This window comes from Lampetra fluviatilis, chromosome 10 (assembly GCF_964198595.1).
Source record: "Lampetra fluviatilis chromosome 10, kcLamFluv1.1, whole genome shotgun sequence".
In the NCBI taxonomy this organism is placed as follows: domain Eukaryota; kingdom Metazoa; phylum Chordata; class Hyperoartia; order Petromyzontiformes; family Petromyzontidae; genus Lampetra; species Lampetra fluviatilis.
The window spans coordinates 15,305,063-15,318,330 of NC_136284.1; the positions used below are offsets into that span (position 1 = coordinate 15,305,063).

Consider the following 13,268-nt stretch of genomic DNA (forward strand, 5'->3'; position numbering starts at 1 on the left):
CTGTTCGGACCGAGAGTCGTAAGTTCAACTGCCACGCAATAGATGGCGGTGGTGGCATCTACATCTACAGAACATAGAGAATCAGTGGCATCTACCAGAGGTGGGACAAAGTCATTGTTATGCAAGTCCAAGTCGAGTCGCAAGTCATCAAATTCATGACTCGAGTCTGACTCGAGTCCAAGTCACATGACTCGAGTCCACATCTCATAGGTGGGACAAAGTCATTGTTATGCAAGTCCAAGTCGAGTCGCAAGTCATCAAATTCATGACTCGAGTCTGACTCGAGTCCAAGTCACATGACTCGAGTCCACACCTCTGGCATCTACATTGCAGAACGTGAAGAGCCAGTGGCATCTACATCTACAGGCGATTATACAACGTTTAAAGCCATTCCCCGTATTTAGTGTACACGCCTTATAACATGTTTGGAATCGACAGGAGTAAAGTTGGACTTGCGAACACATCGACTTACGAACAGACCTCTGGAGCCTCACTCGTTCGTAAGTAGAGGAGTCCCTGTATTCTGATTCTGTAATAATTATCCTGATTTGAAGCTTTCGTGACTGCAGGAATCCATGCTCTTTGGTTCTTTCGGTAAAGTCACGTAGGTAGAAAAATAAAACAAAATACAAATAATACATCACATTATTTAGTTTTATTTTTCTACCCACGTGACTTTACCGAAAGAACCGAAGAGAATTCTAGATTTGAAGCTTTCGTGACTGCAATGATTCATACTCTTAAGTTTTTTCGGTAAAGTCACGTAGACAAAAAAAAAGTAAATAATAAAATAATAGAAATAATAATAGTAATAAAAAATACATTATTTCTATGATTACCGCTATTATTTTATTATTTACTTATTTTTTCCCTACGTGACTTTACCGAAAAAACCTAAGAGAACCGAAGAGTATGTCTGAAATTATGTTGAATCAGATGCTGCTGAGGATGGGGGTGGGGCCAGTTAAGGGGGGCGGGGCCAGTGGAGGAGGGGGGCGGGGCCAGTAGAGGAGGCGGGTCCAGTGGAGGGGGCGGGGCCAGTGGAGGAGGGGGCGGGGCCAGTGGATGTGGGGGGCGGGGCTAACGACGAGGCGGGGCTTATAGGGGGGGAGGCGCGCGTGGGGCGGCCGCGACTCCACCATGGCCGCCTACTCGGCGCGCGTGGGCCCCTCCATCCTCAACAGCGACCTCGGCTGCCTGGCGGCCGAATGCCGGCGCATGCTCGAGTGCGGCGCCGACTACCTGCACCTGGACGTCATGGACGGGTGGGTTCGTGGCGATGGTGGTGAGGCGAGCGTGGGAAGAGGTGGCGGTGCCCTCGTTGTTGACGGTGGTCGTGGTTGGTGGTGGTGATGGAGTATGGTGATGATGTCATCTGTGATGGTGGAGTATGGTGATGATGGTGATTGTGGAGTATGGTGATGGTGGTTGATGATTTGAGTGAAGATGGTTGTGACGAGGAGGATGTAGTTGTGGTAGTCTTGAGTGGTTTATAACGGCCAGTTGTTTGAGGTATGTACTATAAGTTGTTTGAGGTATGTACTATAAGTTGAACTTCTTTCGCACCGTACGTAGCCAACTGTGCCAATCGGAGGTGCGGGGGAAGCACGAAACTGTGGTGATTGGCGGCGATGATGCTGATGATGGTGGTGGCGATGATGATGATGATGGTGGTGGCGATGATGATGATGATGGTGGTGGCGATGATGATGATGATGGTGGTGGCGATGATGATGATGGTGGTGGCGGCGATGATGATGATGGTGGCGATGATCATGGTGGTGGTGGTGACGATGATGGTGGTGGTGGTGGTGGGAGCTGTTCGCAGCCCGCGCGGCCTTCACTGACAATGACCGGAGCGCCATTTGCCCAGTCCGCCTTCGTTGGCCCACATCTGAGGATCACCACATCGCACTTGTTCAGTGCGTGGTGGGTTTAGAAGCGAGCTCTGTGTACAATGCGTTACTTAACAATGTTGCAAATGGCATCGGAGTTCATGCCAACATTGCTGAGCCTGTGCAGAACTCAAGCCAACGGCAGTCCGCTTGTTACTCCTCTCCAAGCTCTCCGCTTCGAGCCTGCGTGCTGTTTGGATGGGTGACCACAGGCTTGCCAGGTGCTGTAGGTCTGCCGGCCACGAGGCGGCAGTGTTGAGAACGACATGTGGCTGAGAATCCAGATTACAGTGAAAATTGTTCTGCTTTAGACCCATAACACAGTCAAACGTTTAGTTTTGCTTGCAATTACACGTTTTTTTTTTATTTATAAGGCAGTTTGGTTGTAGAATGTCAGCTGTGTTGTTTGAGTAATTTTGCTGTGGCTGTTCCACCTAATTACGGAAGCTTGTGTTGCCTCCGAAACGTCGTGATTTAATTTAGTTATTTTCATTTTTTTTTCATGTACGTGACTTTACCGAAAGAACCAAAGAGTATTGAATTGGTGATCAACATTGGTTTCTCCTAAATACCTTTTTTAGAATTTATGGAGAATTCCTCGCTGTGTATATGATTGTTGTATTTGATTTGTAAATAATACGTGTTGTCATTGAAATGCAAATCTCGAAAACATTATCCATATCTATCGCTGCAATGCCAGCAACCACAACATACTATATGGGTGTTTTGTGGACATTGGATAAATATTATCATTTTAAATGTCACAAATTATTTTACTTTGATTTTAATAACTGGGTTATTGACTGATTTAGCAAAGGGGTTCATATTGGATCAAGATGCATATTATTTGGTGTCAATATCCATCCTCATCGACGTTGACATGAACTGTACTTTGTTTATATTATAGTTGTACGAGACTTGGTATAACTCGTTTATATTCTGCTTGCTTAAGCCTGCTACATTATTGCACCCTGTGAATGGTGATCCTTTCATGCGCCCACAATGTGTCTTCATAATTAAAGGTGTGTGTGTGTGCTGGCACTCCTTATCTGCTCAAAGCAGGAGTGCTGTGGGCCAGCATGTGAGAGCTCTCGTGTCTTGTTTACCCCCTACCATCTCACTTGCAGGCATTTCGTGCCCAACCTGACGTTTGGCCACCCTGTGGTGGAGAGTCTACGCAAGTCGCTGGGAACAGAGCCCTTCTTTGGTAGGTGGCAGCAGCTTATGCCTTTTGATCCCCACATGGAGTCCCCCCTCGCCTGCCTGCACTCTCGTGACCTGAATCGGGCCCTCTCACCCGCTGACCTTAACTGGAACAAGGGCGGCGTTTAAACAATACGTGTCATTGATTTTTTTTGGCTCGCCACTGGAATACGAGGGAAGCGTACGACTGGAAATTATAACATCACGCGGTGATGTCAAAACCGAGTCTGCGAAGCATGCAATGGACAAAAGGCCTACAGAGGCCACCACGATCAATGGTTTTCTTCGTAATTCCACAGTCACTCAATCTATTTTGTACTATCTTTGAACGTTTCCATTGGTTTGTTCAACTGAGACTTTGTTTTTCCCATAGTTATTTTTCTCACATGCTGTAGATGTTTTGTTCGTATAGTTTATCCTCCCTGGGTAATACCATGTACCGCCTGTAACCGGGTGTTTTTGGGGAAACATGAAGATTAAAACCAGTTTAAAAATCCCATTTCTCAAAGCTCAAAAAACTGCTTACAGAGCCATGCCAACTCGTTGGCCGCATCTGCATGCTGCGTAGAAACATCACATGCCAGGCTGTTCCAATTTACTTGTTTGCTGTAGGGTAAATACTGTGGCATTGGATTGTGACTTGTAATGTAGCAAAAAGCAGTTCTGTGTAAATCATATTGCAAGCTGTGAATTGGCAAAATTTTATCTTTTTGGAAATAATGGGCTTTATTAAGAAAACTGATGCACCGGGTCAGCCCATCTCCGCATAAGCTTGGAAGGTAACACTGTGCTGGAATTAAAGTTATTCATTTAGGTAATGTAAATGTTTAATTTTTTGTATTTTTTTTGGAAAGATGCAATTGGAAAACACAGCAGAAAATATACAAATAGGGCAATTGTTGAAGGCAGGTTAGGATTGTTCTCGTGAAAAAAAGAGAACAAGAAGGGAATGGAGTGCTTTGCGAAAAACTGAATTGATTAATGAAAGTTACATACCAATGTGTGCTTTCGTTGCATGGTATCTACAATGATATGCACCAAAGGCATGGACTCTGACAAATAAAATCAAGCATACATGCTTCAAAGAATCGTAGAGAAGCGCATGCTTGGAATTACACTGAGAAAGAAAGTAGAACACACGGTGCAGGCAACGAACACAAATCCGGGACATCGTATTGACTGGTAAGACAAGTAAGTAGGCTTGGCTCAGGACAAGGGATGATGGCCACAAGCAAGGAGACTGGTGGAATATAATGGCAGCCAGAGCAGAGAAGAACACCAGATAGGACCGGCACCATGGAGAATGAGTGATGACATCAGCTCACAAGTGTTTGGTGAGATATACTGTGGCAATGCAGGCCTGTGAGTGATAGCGATAGTGTGGCTGTCTAGAATGTGTCCTTCTGGACTGCAGTCCAGGCATACTTCTGACGCAGGCACCACAAAAAAAATGATTGGGCTACATCGGCCTGTGTAGGCTATGTAATGAGAGATCCTTGTCCTTGATTACACTCATGGCGGTGTGTGCATGTTTTTGGTGTCTGATTTGTGTGTGCGTTATGTTGAACTTCTTTCGCCCCGTACGTTGCCAACGATGCTAATCGATTGGCTATGTATGGTGCAGGGAGACAAAGGTGGTCAGGCATGGTCCTGGCTACCCACCACCTCATGTGCTGTGCCGGCCTTCATAGGTGCTTGCTAACAGCATTTGCCCCAAAATTCTGTTGAGGCTATATTTGTTCTGTTGAGGCTATATTTGTCTTTGTGTTGTTTGTGTGTGTGTGGCATGTTTAGACATGCACATGATGGTGGCCCGGCCAGAGCAGTGGGTAAAGCCCATGGCCGCAGCAGGAGCAAACCAGTACACTTTCCACTTGGAGGCCATTCAGGGCCCTGGGCCACTCATCAAGGTCATCCGTGACAATGGCATGAAGGTACCCTGCTCATCCACACTTGTAGCTGGTCATGCTGACCCATGTTCACGCACTCAACTTTCAACAAAATGTCCCCTAACTACAGCCAAAAATCTTCACTTTGAACAATTTCAAAACGGATGAAAGGATTGTAAATAACCATTTCCACCTTGGTGGATGTCTGCTACGAGAGTTCGGTAATAAAGGGTTATTTACTTAAAAAGCGTAAGTTGTTATTTTGTACCGGGCAGACGCCCAGCGCATATGGCACAAACCAAATTAATGGGATGGAGCGTGATGAGTAAGGGGTTGTGCAGCTTTATCAGATCTGTGCTGTGTGCATTTCTGCGAGACTAAAGTTGGCATAATTATGATTCTGCTAAATGTGTCTGGTTTTTTTGGCAAAGTGTTTCATTTGTAAATGATTTACTGTTTAAACCAATACTTTAACCACGATGGTCCACACATGGGCAGTGTGTTCTTTTTTTGATGCGCAGCCCAGATGTTTTTGTTGTTGCAGAATCACGTACAAATCCTCTAACCAATTTTGCAAATTGCTAACGACTTTCAATGTGCATGGGCAGCAAAACAAACCCCAGTGAAAGTGGTACCCAAATTACCAGGGTGACTTGATGAGTCTAAATGTTCCTATAATCATCTCCGGAATCAATTGGTTGCACACTGGCTGCTGAGCCCTGTTCAGACAAAGGGCTTGCAGTAAACTGGCCTGCAACCAACCCGCCCCTATAGCCTTAACAGACTGTAGGGGCAAGTGCTGTTAGCGAGCACCTATAAAGGCCGGCACGACACACGAGGGGGTGGGTGGCCAACACCACGCCCGGCCGACTAGTGGCAATGTTTACACATTGCACCAGGTATTTATTTGAGGCTGAGTCGACCTAGGGGAGACCCAGGACCGGTTCAGATAATCGTCACCGGTGTTGGCCGTGAGCAGGATACGAACCCGGGTCGCCAGGTTCGTAGCGCAGTGCGCTAACCGCTACACTCCTGTTCCCCATACACACATACGCAGTCATGCCTATCAGCGTTGGTTGCTTTGCCTTGCAGGGAATTGGATGTTCACATTTTTCAGACCACTCCCAACATTTTTTTTTTGTACCTAGGTCCAAAAGTACGACGTCACGAAGTGGCCTCGCAAATATTAAATCACTTCTGTGCTTTTCCTACCGAACGTGGTCTCACATGGCATCGGGTAATATCACTTTTGTGAGCATGAAGACTTAATGTATATCATCCGAAAATTGGAAAAAGAACCAAAATTGGCAATTAAAAAATCTACATTTTTATCTGAAAGTCTTTGCTAGGAGGTGCAATTTGCATGTAATGTCGAGGCTACCATACGAAATGTTGTATGGGCTACTTCACAGGCGGGTCTGGCCATCAAGCCAGGCACCACTGTGCAGCAGCTGGCACCCTGGGCTTCCCAGGTGGATATGGTGCTGGTGATGACTGTGGAGCCTGGCTTTGGAGGGCAGTCGTTCATGGAAGATATGATGCCCAAGGTGAGCAGCATCTGCACACCCTGCACCCTCCAGATAACAACATCACTTGTATGTTTGCATTTGGAAGTTCCCCAAAGTGTATTCATAAGTAGAATGTAATTTTAAGAACTTTAGATGTAACAATCTTGCGAGAAGTGCAGGCTTTCTTTATTCTTCCCGCGAGGAAGATAGGCTAAATGAACTGGTGATTGCCAGTTATCTTACAATGTTCCGATTATTATGCCATCTGACAACCTATTATTGCCTTGTTGACGTTTGTTTATGAATAATAATACCACTTGAGAGCAGTAATGCATGAGTGCAAATACAACACATGGCCTGGGTGCAGTACGTTGTTTTCGTTTCAAAATGTAATACATGACGTTTGCTTTATGTAGCCTCCGGAGTTTGTAAAATATAGAGGTAGAGATTTGTATTATCATTGACACTTCTTTACCTAGGATAGCCTCACAGAGTGTGAAGACTTTTTTTAGGGGGTCCTGCCAAGTGTTCGCAGTACGGGGGGGGGGGGGGGGGCGGTGTTACGTTTGATGCAAGTTAATAATCGGCTGGTAACTTTCTGCATTGGCATGTTCCAGCTACATTGTCCGGTTTAGCACGGGGGAGGAATTCGAAGAACTCTGTGGTAACTCTTGCAGAACAGGGGGGTGACGTGCAAACTCCACACCGAATGGGGCCCAGAGTCGGGAATCAAAACCCAAGGGCTTGTTGCTGCGAGGCACGAGTGTGTTAACGCTGCGCCACCGCCCTGCCGCAGCGAGTAGATTTAGTTGGCAGGGGACTCGCGCTCTCTCTCATTTAGTGGGCGTGCTTCCCTTGGTCCGCAGGTGCAGTGGCTTCGCTCCCAGTTCCCGTCTCTTGACATCGAGGTGGATGGTGGCGTGGGGCCCGACACAATCCACAAGTGTGCAGAGGTACATGGTGGCGTGTGTGCGCCTGTGTGTGCGCCTGTGCGTGCGCCTGTGCGTGTGTTTGTGTGCGTGCACACGATTGCATGTTGCTTTGGTGTACTGTGCTACGAACCTGCTGACTTGTGTCTGAATATCTGAACTGTCCTGGGCCTCCTCTTGATTGACTTGGCCTTAAATGAGTACTTATTGCAGTGTATAAACGTCAATGTTGAGGAGGCAAAGGTGGCTGGGCTTGGCGCTTTCCACAAACAGCCTTTCTTGTGCTGTGGTGGCTTTCATAGGTGCTCGTTATAACAGCATTTGCTTCCAACAGTCCTTTACAGGCTGTGGGAGATTTTTGTATTTGTGCATGAATATGGCTAGAAGTGCCTTTTTTTTATTTGTACAATTTCAGGTGTGGTTATATATTGGCTACGTACGATGCGAAAGCAGTTGTACATACCTAGTAATTAGTACTTTGCACTACATTCTGTGCAACTCTAGTTCAATATTTTAAATCGATATCTGAACCTTACTTTGGCCTCGGCTTAACTCGGCCTACGAATGGGTACCAGGTACTGCACATGGTTAACAGTAATCATCGTGTACCTTACCACGCATCATCAGGCCATGGAATTGTAACTTCACGGAATCCCGAGCGCTGCTGACAGGCTGCCGCAATTGTGACTTGAAGCTCAAGCGGCAGACTTGGTTTCGTCGTGCCACAATCAGCCGTCGCACCTCAAGTTGGTCCTCATGGTCATTTTGGGTACCCAATTTGCACACGTTGTATTCCTCCTGTACGGATGTCTTCTGTACCACATGGGTGCCAATTTGCAATTCGGCGTAAACTGCCCGGTTCAGCCTTTGTCACTTTCTTCACTCGCTGTGTAATGATATTGGGATTACGACCATGTTTGGTCTGACCGTAGGTGATGTCCGTTTCTTCTTCCTTGAGATATCTTGATCCACTTCCTGACTTGGCATTCACTAGGCAGTCTAACAATTCGCCAATTATTTACAATCGATACATTTTAACTAATGGAGCCACAAGGCTGTACAAATTAAACCATGGCAGCATCCCTGAATATATTGTTCTTGGATATAAAGTATTAAAGACAAATGTGTGACGTTGGGCTGCGATGAGCACCTGCATGCGCTACGTGTGCACATGTGTGCATCTTGCAGGCTGGAGCAAACATGATTGTGTCGGGCAGTGCGATCATGAAGAGCGACGACCCGCGCTCCGTCATCAGGAACCTGAGGGACGTGGTGAACGAGGCCATCGTGAAGCACATGCTCGACCGATGAGTGGCAAGTCGCGCGATGACCCGGGCCATGCGCCGGGCTTCCTCTTGGGCTGCCAAACGCGATTTATCGAGTCATTCCTAATTGATACGTGAAAATAAATTTACTTTAGTTCTTAAATTTAATCGAACTGAATTTGCAAATGTACATTCCTTTCGGCTTGGAGCATAGTGGCAGATATTGTAGAAATATAAAAGTATTAAATATTGATTTTCGGGATTGATGTGACGCAAACTTGACTAAAGGAATTTGAAGCTATTTGAGTCTTTCAATGAGTGATTTTCTTTATTTAACTACATTCTTTGTTTTTTAGCCAATGTTCATTTAATTGTCCAATGGAATCTAAATTCAGCTTGTCTGAATGAATACACATACAGCCTCTGTCGTGTGCCAGTCTGCTACTTGCCTAATATTTGCTTGACCTGGAAAACACTTGTCATGGTCATCAGAATTAAAATCGGATACATTTTTACTCCTTCAGTAACAAATCACCCGTGATAACTGCTAATTTCCAAAGTTGAAGGGATTTTTTTTAGTTCGATGATATCCTCTTCCGTGGGTTGTTCTCCAACGTGAAGAGTTGTGCTGCTGTTCGTTTCATAAAATATTGAAAAATTACAACCACACCAGGTGCCAGCAACCTGAATTCTGTAATTTTATTTTGGCTTCATATTCTTGGTTCTTTCGGTAAAGTCATGTAGAAGGGAAATAATAAAAAGAAAACAATAAAATTCTCACGTTTTGATTGCAACACAAGCAATGGTCATCAGGTGTGAAAACCACAGCACTTTTTTTAAATTTTCTTGCTGTGATTTTCACACCTGATGATGATTGCTTGAGTTGCAATCGAAACGTGAATTTTATAGTTATATTTTTATTATTTTATTATTTCCATTCTACGTGACTTTACCGAAAGAACCAAGAATATGAATCCCTGCAGTCTAGAAAGGCAAAAATTTCGATTTAAAGCTATCAAGATGCAAATTTTTTTTCCATCCCGATGGAATTAATACAACAGTGTGGGGAAAAATGAACCCATTATTCCAGATCCTGCCACTTGTTACTGCTCTAAAAACCAGCAATCTGCCAATGCCGTGGTGTAGATATCTGTACCCCCAACACCTGTGATCACCTGTTTTGTATGAAGCCTCCAGCACAGTTGTCAGGTCTTTTCAGATGGGCAGTGAATTCTCCAAGCCAATTCGATGTTCATCTGCCGACACCAGATGAGAAATCTATGAACCTAATAAGTACAGCTGGTGTGACTAATCAATAAAAATGTTGATGAAAAAATTGGTTTTTCCAAAACTGCTTGCGTTAGGCCCAAAGAGATGCCATTCGTGGTGCTGCAAATACATTCCTGTGGAGGGAGCTGGTAGGAACGTTGGGTTGCTCGGTCAATGGCCAGGGTCAACGGCGGCGTGGTGTATCCCGCAAATATGCCCGACTGTGAGGGCGGGCACAAGCTGGCGTGAGTAGGTTAAACATTGAGTTTTATAAGGGCACCACGGGGTGACCAGCCCCTCCCCACCCAGCCCCTCACCACCCATTTTGGGATGCACGACGGACTGACACAATAATCCCCTGTGGGCTGGTGGAACCAGGAGGTCCCTACCAGTATAATCAGGGATGCTATGGAGCAACCTGCTATGGATCATCCTTGAGTATTGCTATGGAGAGCTCTGAAAAATGACTGTTGGAGAATGGGTCTTAGAGCAAATATAACAATGCTCTCTTTAGGCTAACCGGATCATGTTCACTCATCAATGCATCTTGATCTAAAACGCTAGTTTCCTGAACAATAAGCTTAGGTTGAAGAATTTAAATTTCACTGGGTGACAGAAGTCTTGGTACAAGGTGGAGTTGTATTAAGCTGTGGATGGGAGAGGCTGACTGTTCTCAAGGCTTTAGAGATCTCTTATGGGCACACCCACACTTGTCTGCAGGCGTAAGCTCGAAGCTCAATAACAGAGTAGTTTGAGACTCGTGCTCCTCTTGAGTGGGCTGCAGCCAAGTAGAATGGCAGGAGGGCCATGTGGTATTGGATGTCCTGTGTGCAGGCGTGTTCTAAATACTTCCATGTCAATGTCAGCATTTTGAGTCCACGTGTATAGTTTGTATATAAAACTGCACATCCCTACATTGGAATATCTACATTTTTTAAAACATTACCATGTAAGCACAAACATGGCAAAATGCTGATCAATGTAAGCCTGGGATACCTAAAGTCCTCGTGGGTAAACTACGGTGCTGTTTGCTGCTCCAATTGTGTTTCTGCAAAGCTTTGCATATTTACTTTACAGGAGTGTGTGTGCCCATTGCTAATCGAATGCATGCAGAAAAACTGTAAGAACAACTCCAACAAGAGATGGCTTTAAGAGTCGTGGTGTTTTTAATTATTTTTGTAAGCACAGTACTGTATACTGAACATTCAGGTGGTGTAAAGTCACAGAAGTTACAATGCCAGGCTCCCTGAGAGAACAGGGAGGTTATAATATATACATAACAATTACATATCCTACATATCTAATGTGGGTACAAATGCAAACTCCATATGTACAAAGGCAATGATTTTTCTACAACAAGTGACAATTTTTAAAAAATATCTTCCAAAAGATTACCAATTCTTGCACCTATTGAGTAAAATAAGAAAGATTATTCTACGTATTATACAAAAGGGCAGATATCCCTGTTGTGATATATGCAGAGCAAGGCGGACAGACGCTGTGGTAAATAGATCATTAACACACTTAGTGCACATTTCAAACCCCCTTAACACCCATCATCCCACCAGTCCCAACAACGATGGAAGGAGACAGACAACACGTGAAATACTTGGTCTAAACAAAAGTTTGGCAAGTAAGAGCTATTCAAAAGTTCGTCCAAGCAATTCAAACTGGATGAGAAACGTTTATTTTTATACTTCTCGTTTTTATTTGCACAGTATTGACATTTATATTTTTTCAAATGTACATTTTTCTTTTCATACATGGAAACAATCCTAAAATTGTGCATCGCGTCGGCTTCATTACAAACGTGATAGCCCCATCATTCCAGAGAAACAGCAGCAGCAGCAGCATACGCCGACATCATTGTCATTGAACAGGAGAGCCATGCACAGGCCTGCTGTGTACAGGTGCTGCTCGGTCGCTCCCTTGCAGGCCGGTTACAACCCAACAGAAAGAGACACAAGCGAGGCCGGCGTCAGTGCGAGTTTGTTCGTCTCCCCGCCCTCAGCACAATGGAGTTCCGTGACTTCCCATCGCCCGCTCTCGTGCGGCCGCTTGGCGTGTGGTAATTATTATCGTCGCCGCTCGTCGAGCCCAAGGAGCCTGCCGCGCTGCGACTCCTCGGCTCCGTGGCTTTGCCGTCGTGCAGCGGCTCCGAGGGGTCGTGCGGTTGCCGCGCGGAGGCGGAGCGCAAGCTGCGCTTCGCCGGCCTCCGCTCCTCCCTGGGTGGTGGCGCAGCGCCGTCCCGCTCCGTGTCGCACGGAGGTGGCGCTGCAGCGGAGGGCTCCTCGGAGTTGCCGGTGGGCGGCGGTGGCGGATGGCGATCGAACTGCTGTGTAGGCGCGGGCGAGGCAGAGCGCCGCTCGTCTCTGTGGTTGCAATCGCTCTCTGCCAGGGCGATCTCTTCTTGTTCGCGCAACGGGAAGGCTCTCTTCTCCCAAGGCTGCACCACCTGCAAGCAGACGCAGACACGCCAGCCCATTAGTGCCGATGTACTGGGCTTGTTTACCTTACCAATGTATGTGCCTTAATACTAGTGGCAAGAAAATCGCTAAAGGAGGACAAATGACTTTCTCGCACCGCTGGTAACGGAAAGGCCTCCGCTAGATGGAAAATGAGATGGCTCGTGTGTCACTGGATGTTGTCCAAAGTCCTTATGGCGAGACAGAGCCAAACAGGAGTCAAATAGTCATCCCTCGCCTCTTCGCAGTCCAACACTGCAAAGTGCTGGGCGTGTCCCTGGCTAGGATTACCCAGTGGGGTGCAGCTACAGGACAACCAGTGGACACTTGCTGCAAATGAACCTAACTGAATGAGGTTCAATCAGGGAGAGCAAATTCAGTGATATTTCATCCAGGCAAGCCAACCAAGATACACCTGTTACACAGGCAAGGCACACGCCGCAGGCTAAATGCTAGTCACCGGCACGCCACGCTCTCGTGCTTGCGCACACGTACCAAGAAGACTTCTTCGGAGCACATATCCGGCGTGGAGGAGCGCGTGGACTCGCAGAAGGAATCGCGGAGGCTCCGATCGGCGGAGCGGTGCTGCTCTGCGTTGAGCCCAGTGTGGTGGTTGCTGCCGCCTCCCGACACGGACACATCGGGTGACGGGGGCTGGGGCGTGCAGCGCCCCTCCGACGTACTCTTGTTGAAAGATCTGTGGGTGTGGAGCGGCAGAGAGGCACGCATTGGCAAGGCGTCGGGCCGTGGCAGCGTGGGTGAGAGCATGTCACCCTCGCAGCAAGGCCAACGTTTAATACGCGATCGTGCAACCAGGTTTCTGGCAACTGGCTGATGATGCTAAT

The 13,268-nt window shown here is 46.5% G+C and overlaps 2 protein-coding genes across 4 annotated transcripts in view; one reads left to right on the forward strand and one right to left on the reverse strand.

The window, feature by feature from the left end:
• The first annotated feature begins 1,089 nt into the window (after positions 1 to 1,089).
• On the forward strand, positions 1,090 to 8,990 carry LOC144934618 (ribulose-phosphate 3-epimerase-like). The gene is made up of 6 exons (XM_078860628.1): positions 1,090 to 1,265; positions 3,023 to 3,102; positions 4,893 to 5,032; positions 6,400 to 6,534; positions 7,362 to 7,448; positions 8,613 to 8,990. Exons 1-6 carry the CDS (start codon positions 1,141 to 1,143, stop codon positions 8,733 to 8,735), a joined length of 690 nt encoding a protein of 229 aa, XP_078716754.1. The 5' UTR covers positions 1,090 to 1,140; the 3' UTR covers positions 8,736 to 8,990.
• A 1,959-nt stretch (positions 8,991 to 10,949) lies between these two features.
• Positions 10,950 to 13,268, reverse strand: part of LOC144934617 (KAT8 regulatory NSL complex subunit 1-like) — a 44,044-nt gene continuing 41,725 nt past the window's right edge. For all 3 annotated transcript variants that reach the window (XM_078860626.1, XM_078860627.1, XM_078860625.1), the window contains exons 13-14: positions 12,919 to 13,120; positions 10,950 to 12,413 (exon numbers count right to left, since the gene is read on the reverse strand). In XM_078860626.1, the coding sequence (XP_078716752.1) occupies positions 11,937 to 12,413; positions 12,919 to 13,120 (679 nt within the window). In that variant the 3' untranslated portion in view covers positions 10,950 to 11,936. The remainder of the gene's footprint in view (positions 12,414 to 12,918; positions 13,121 to 13,268) is intronic.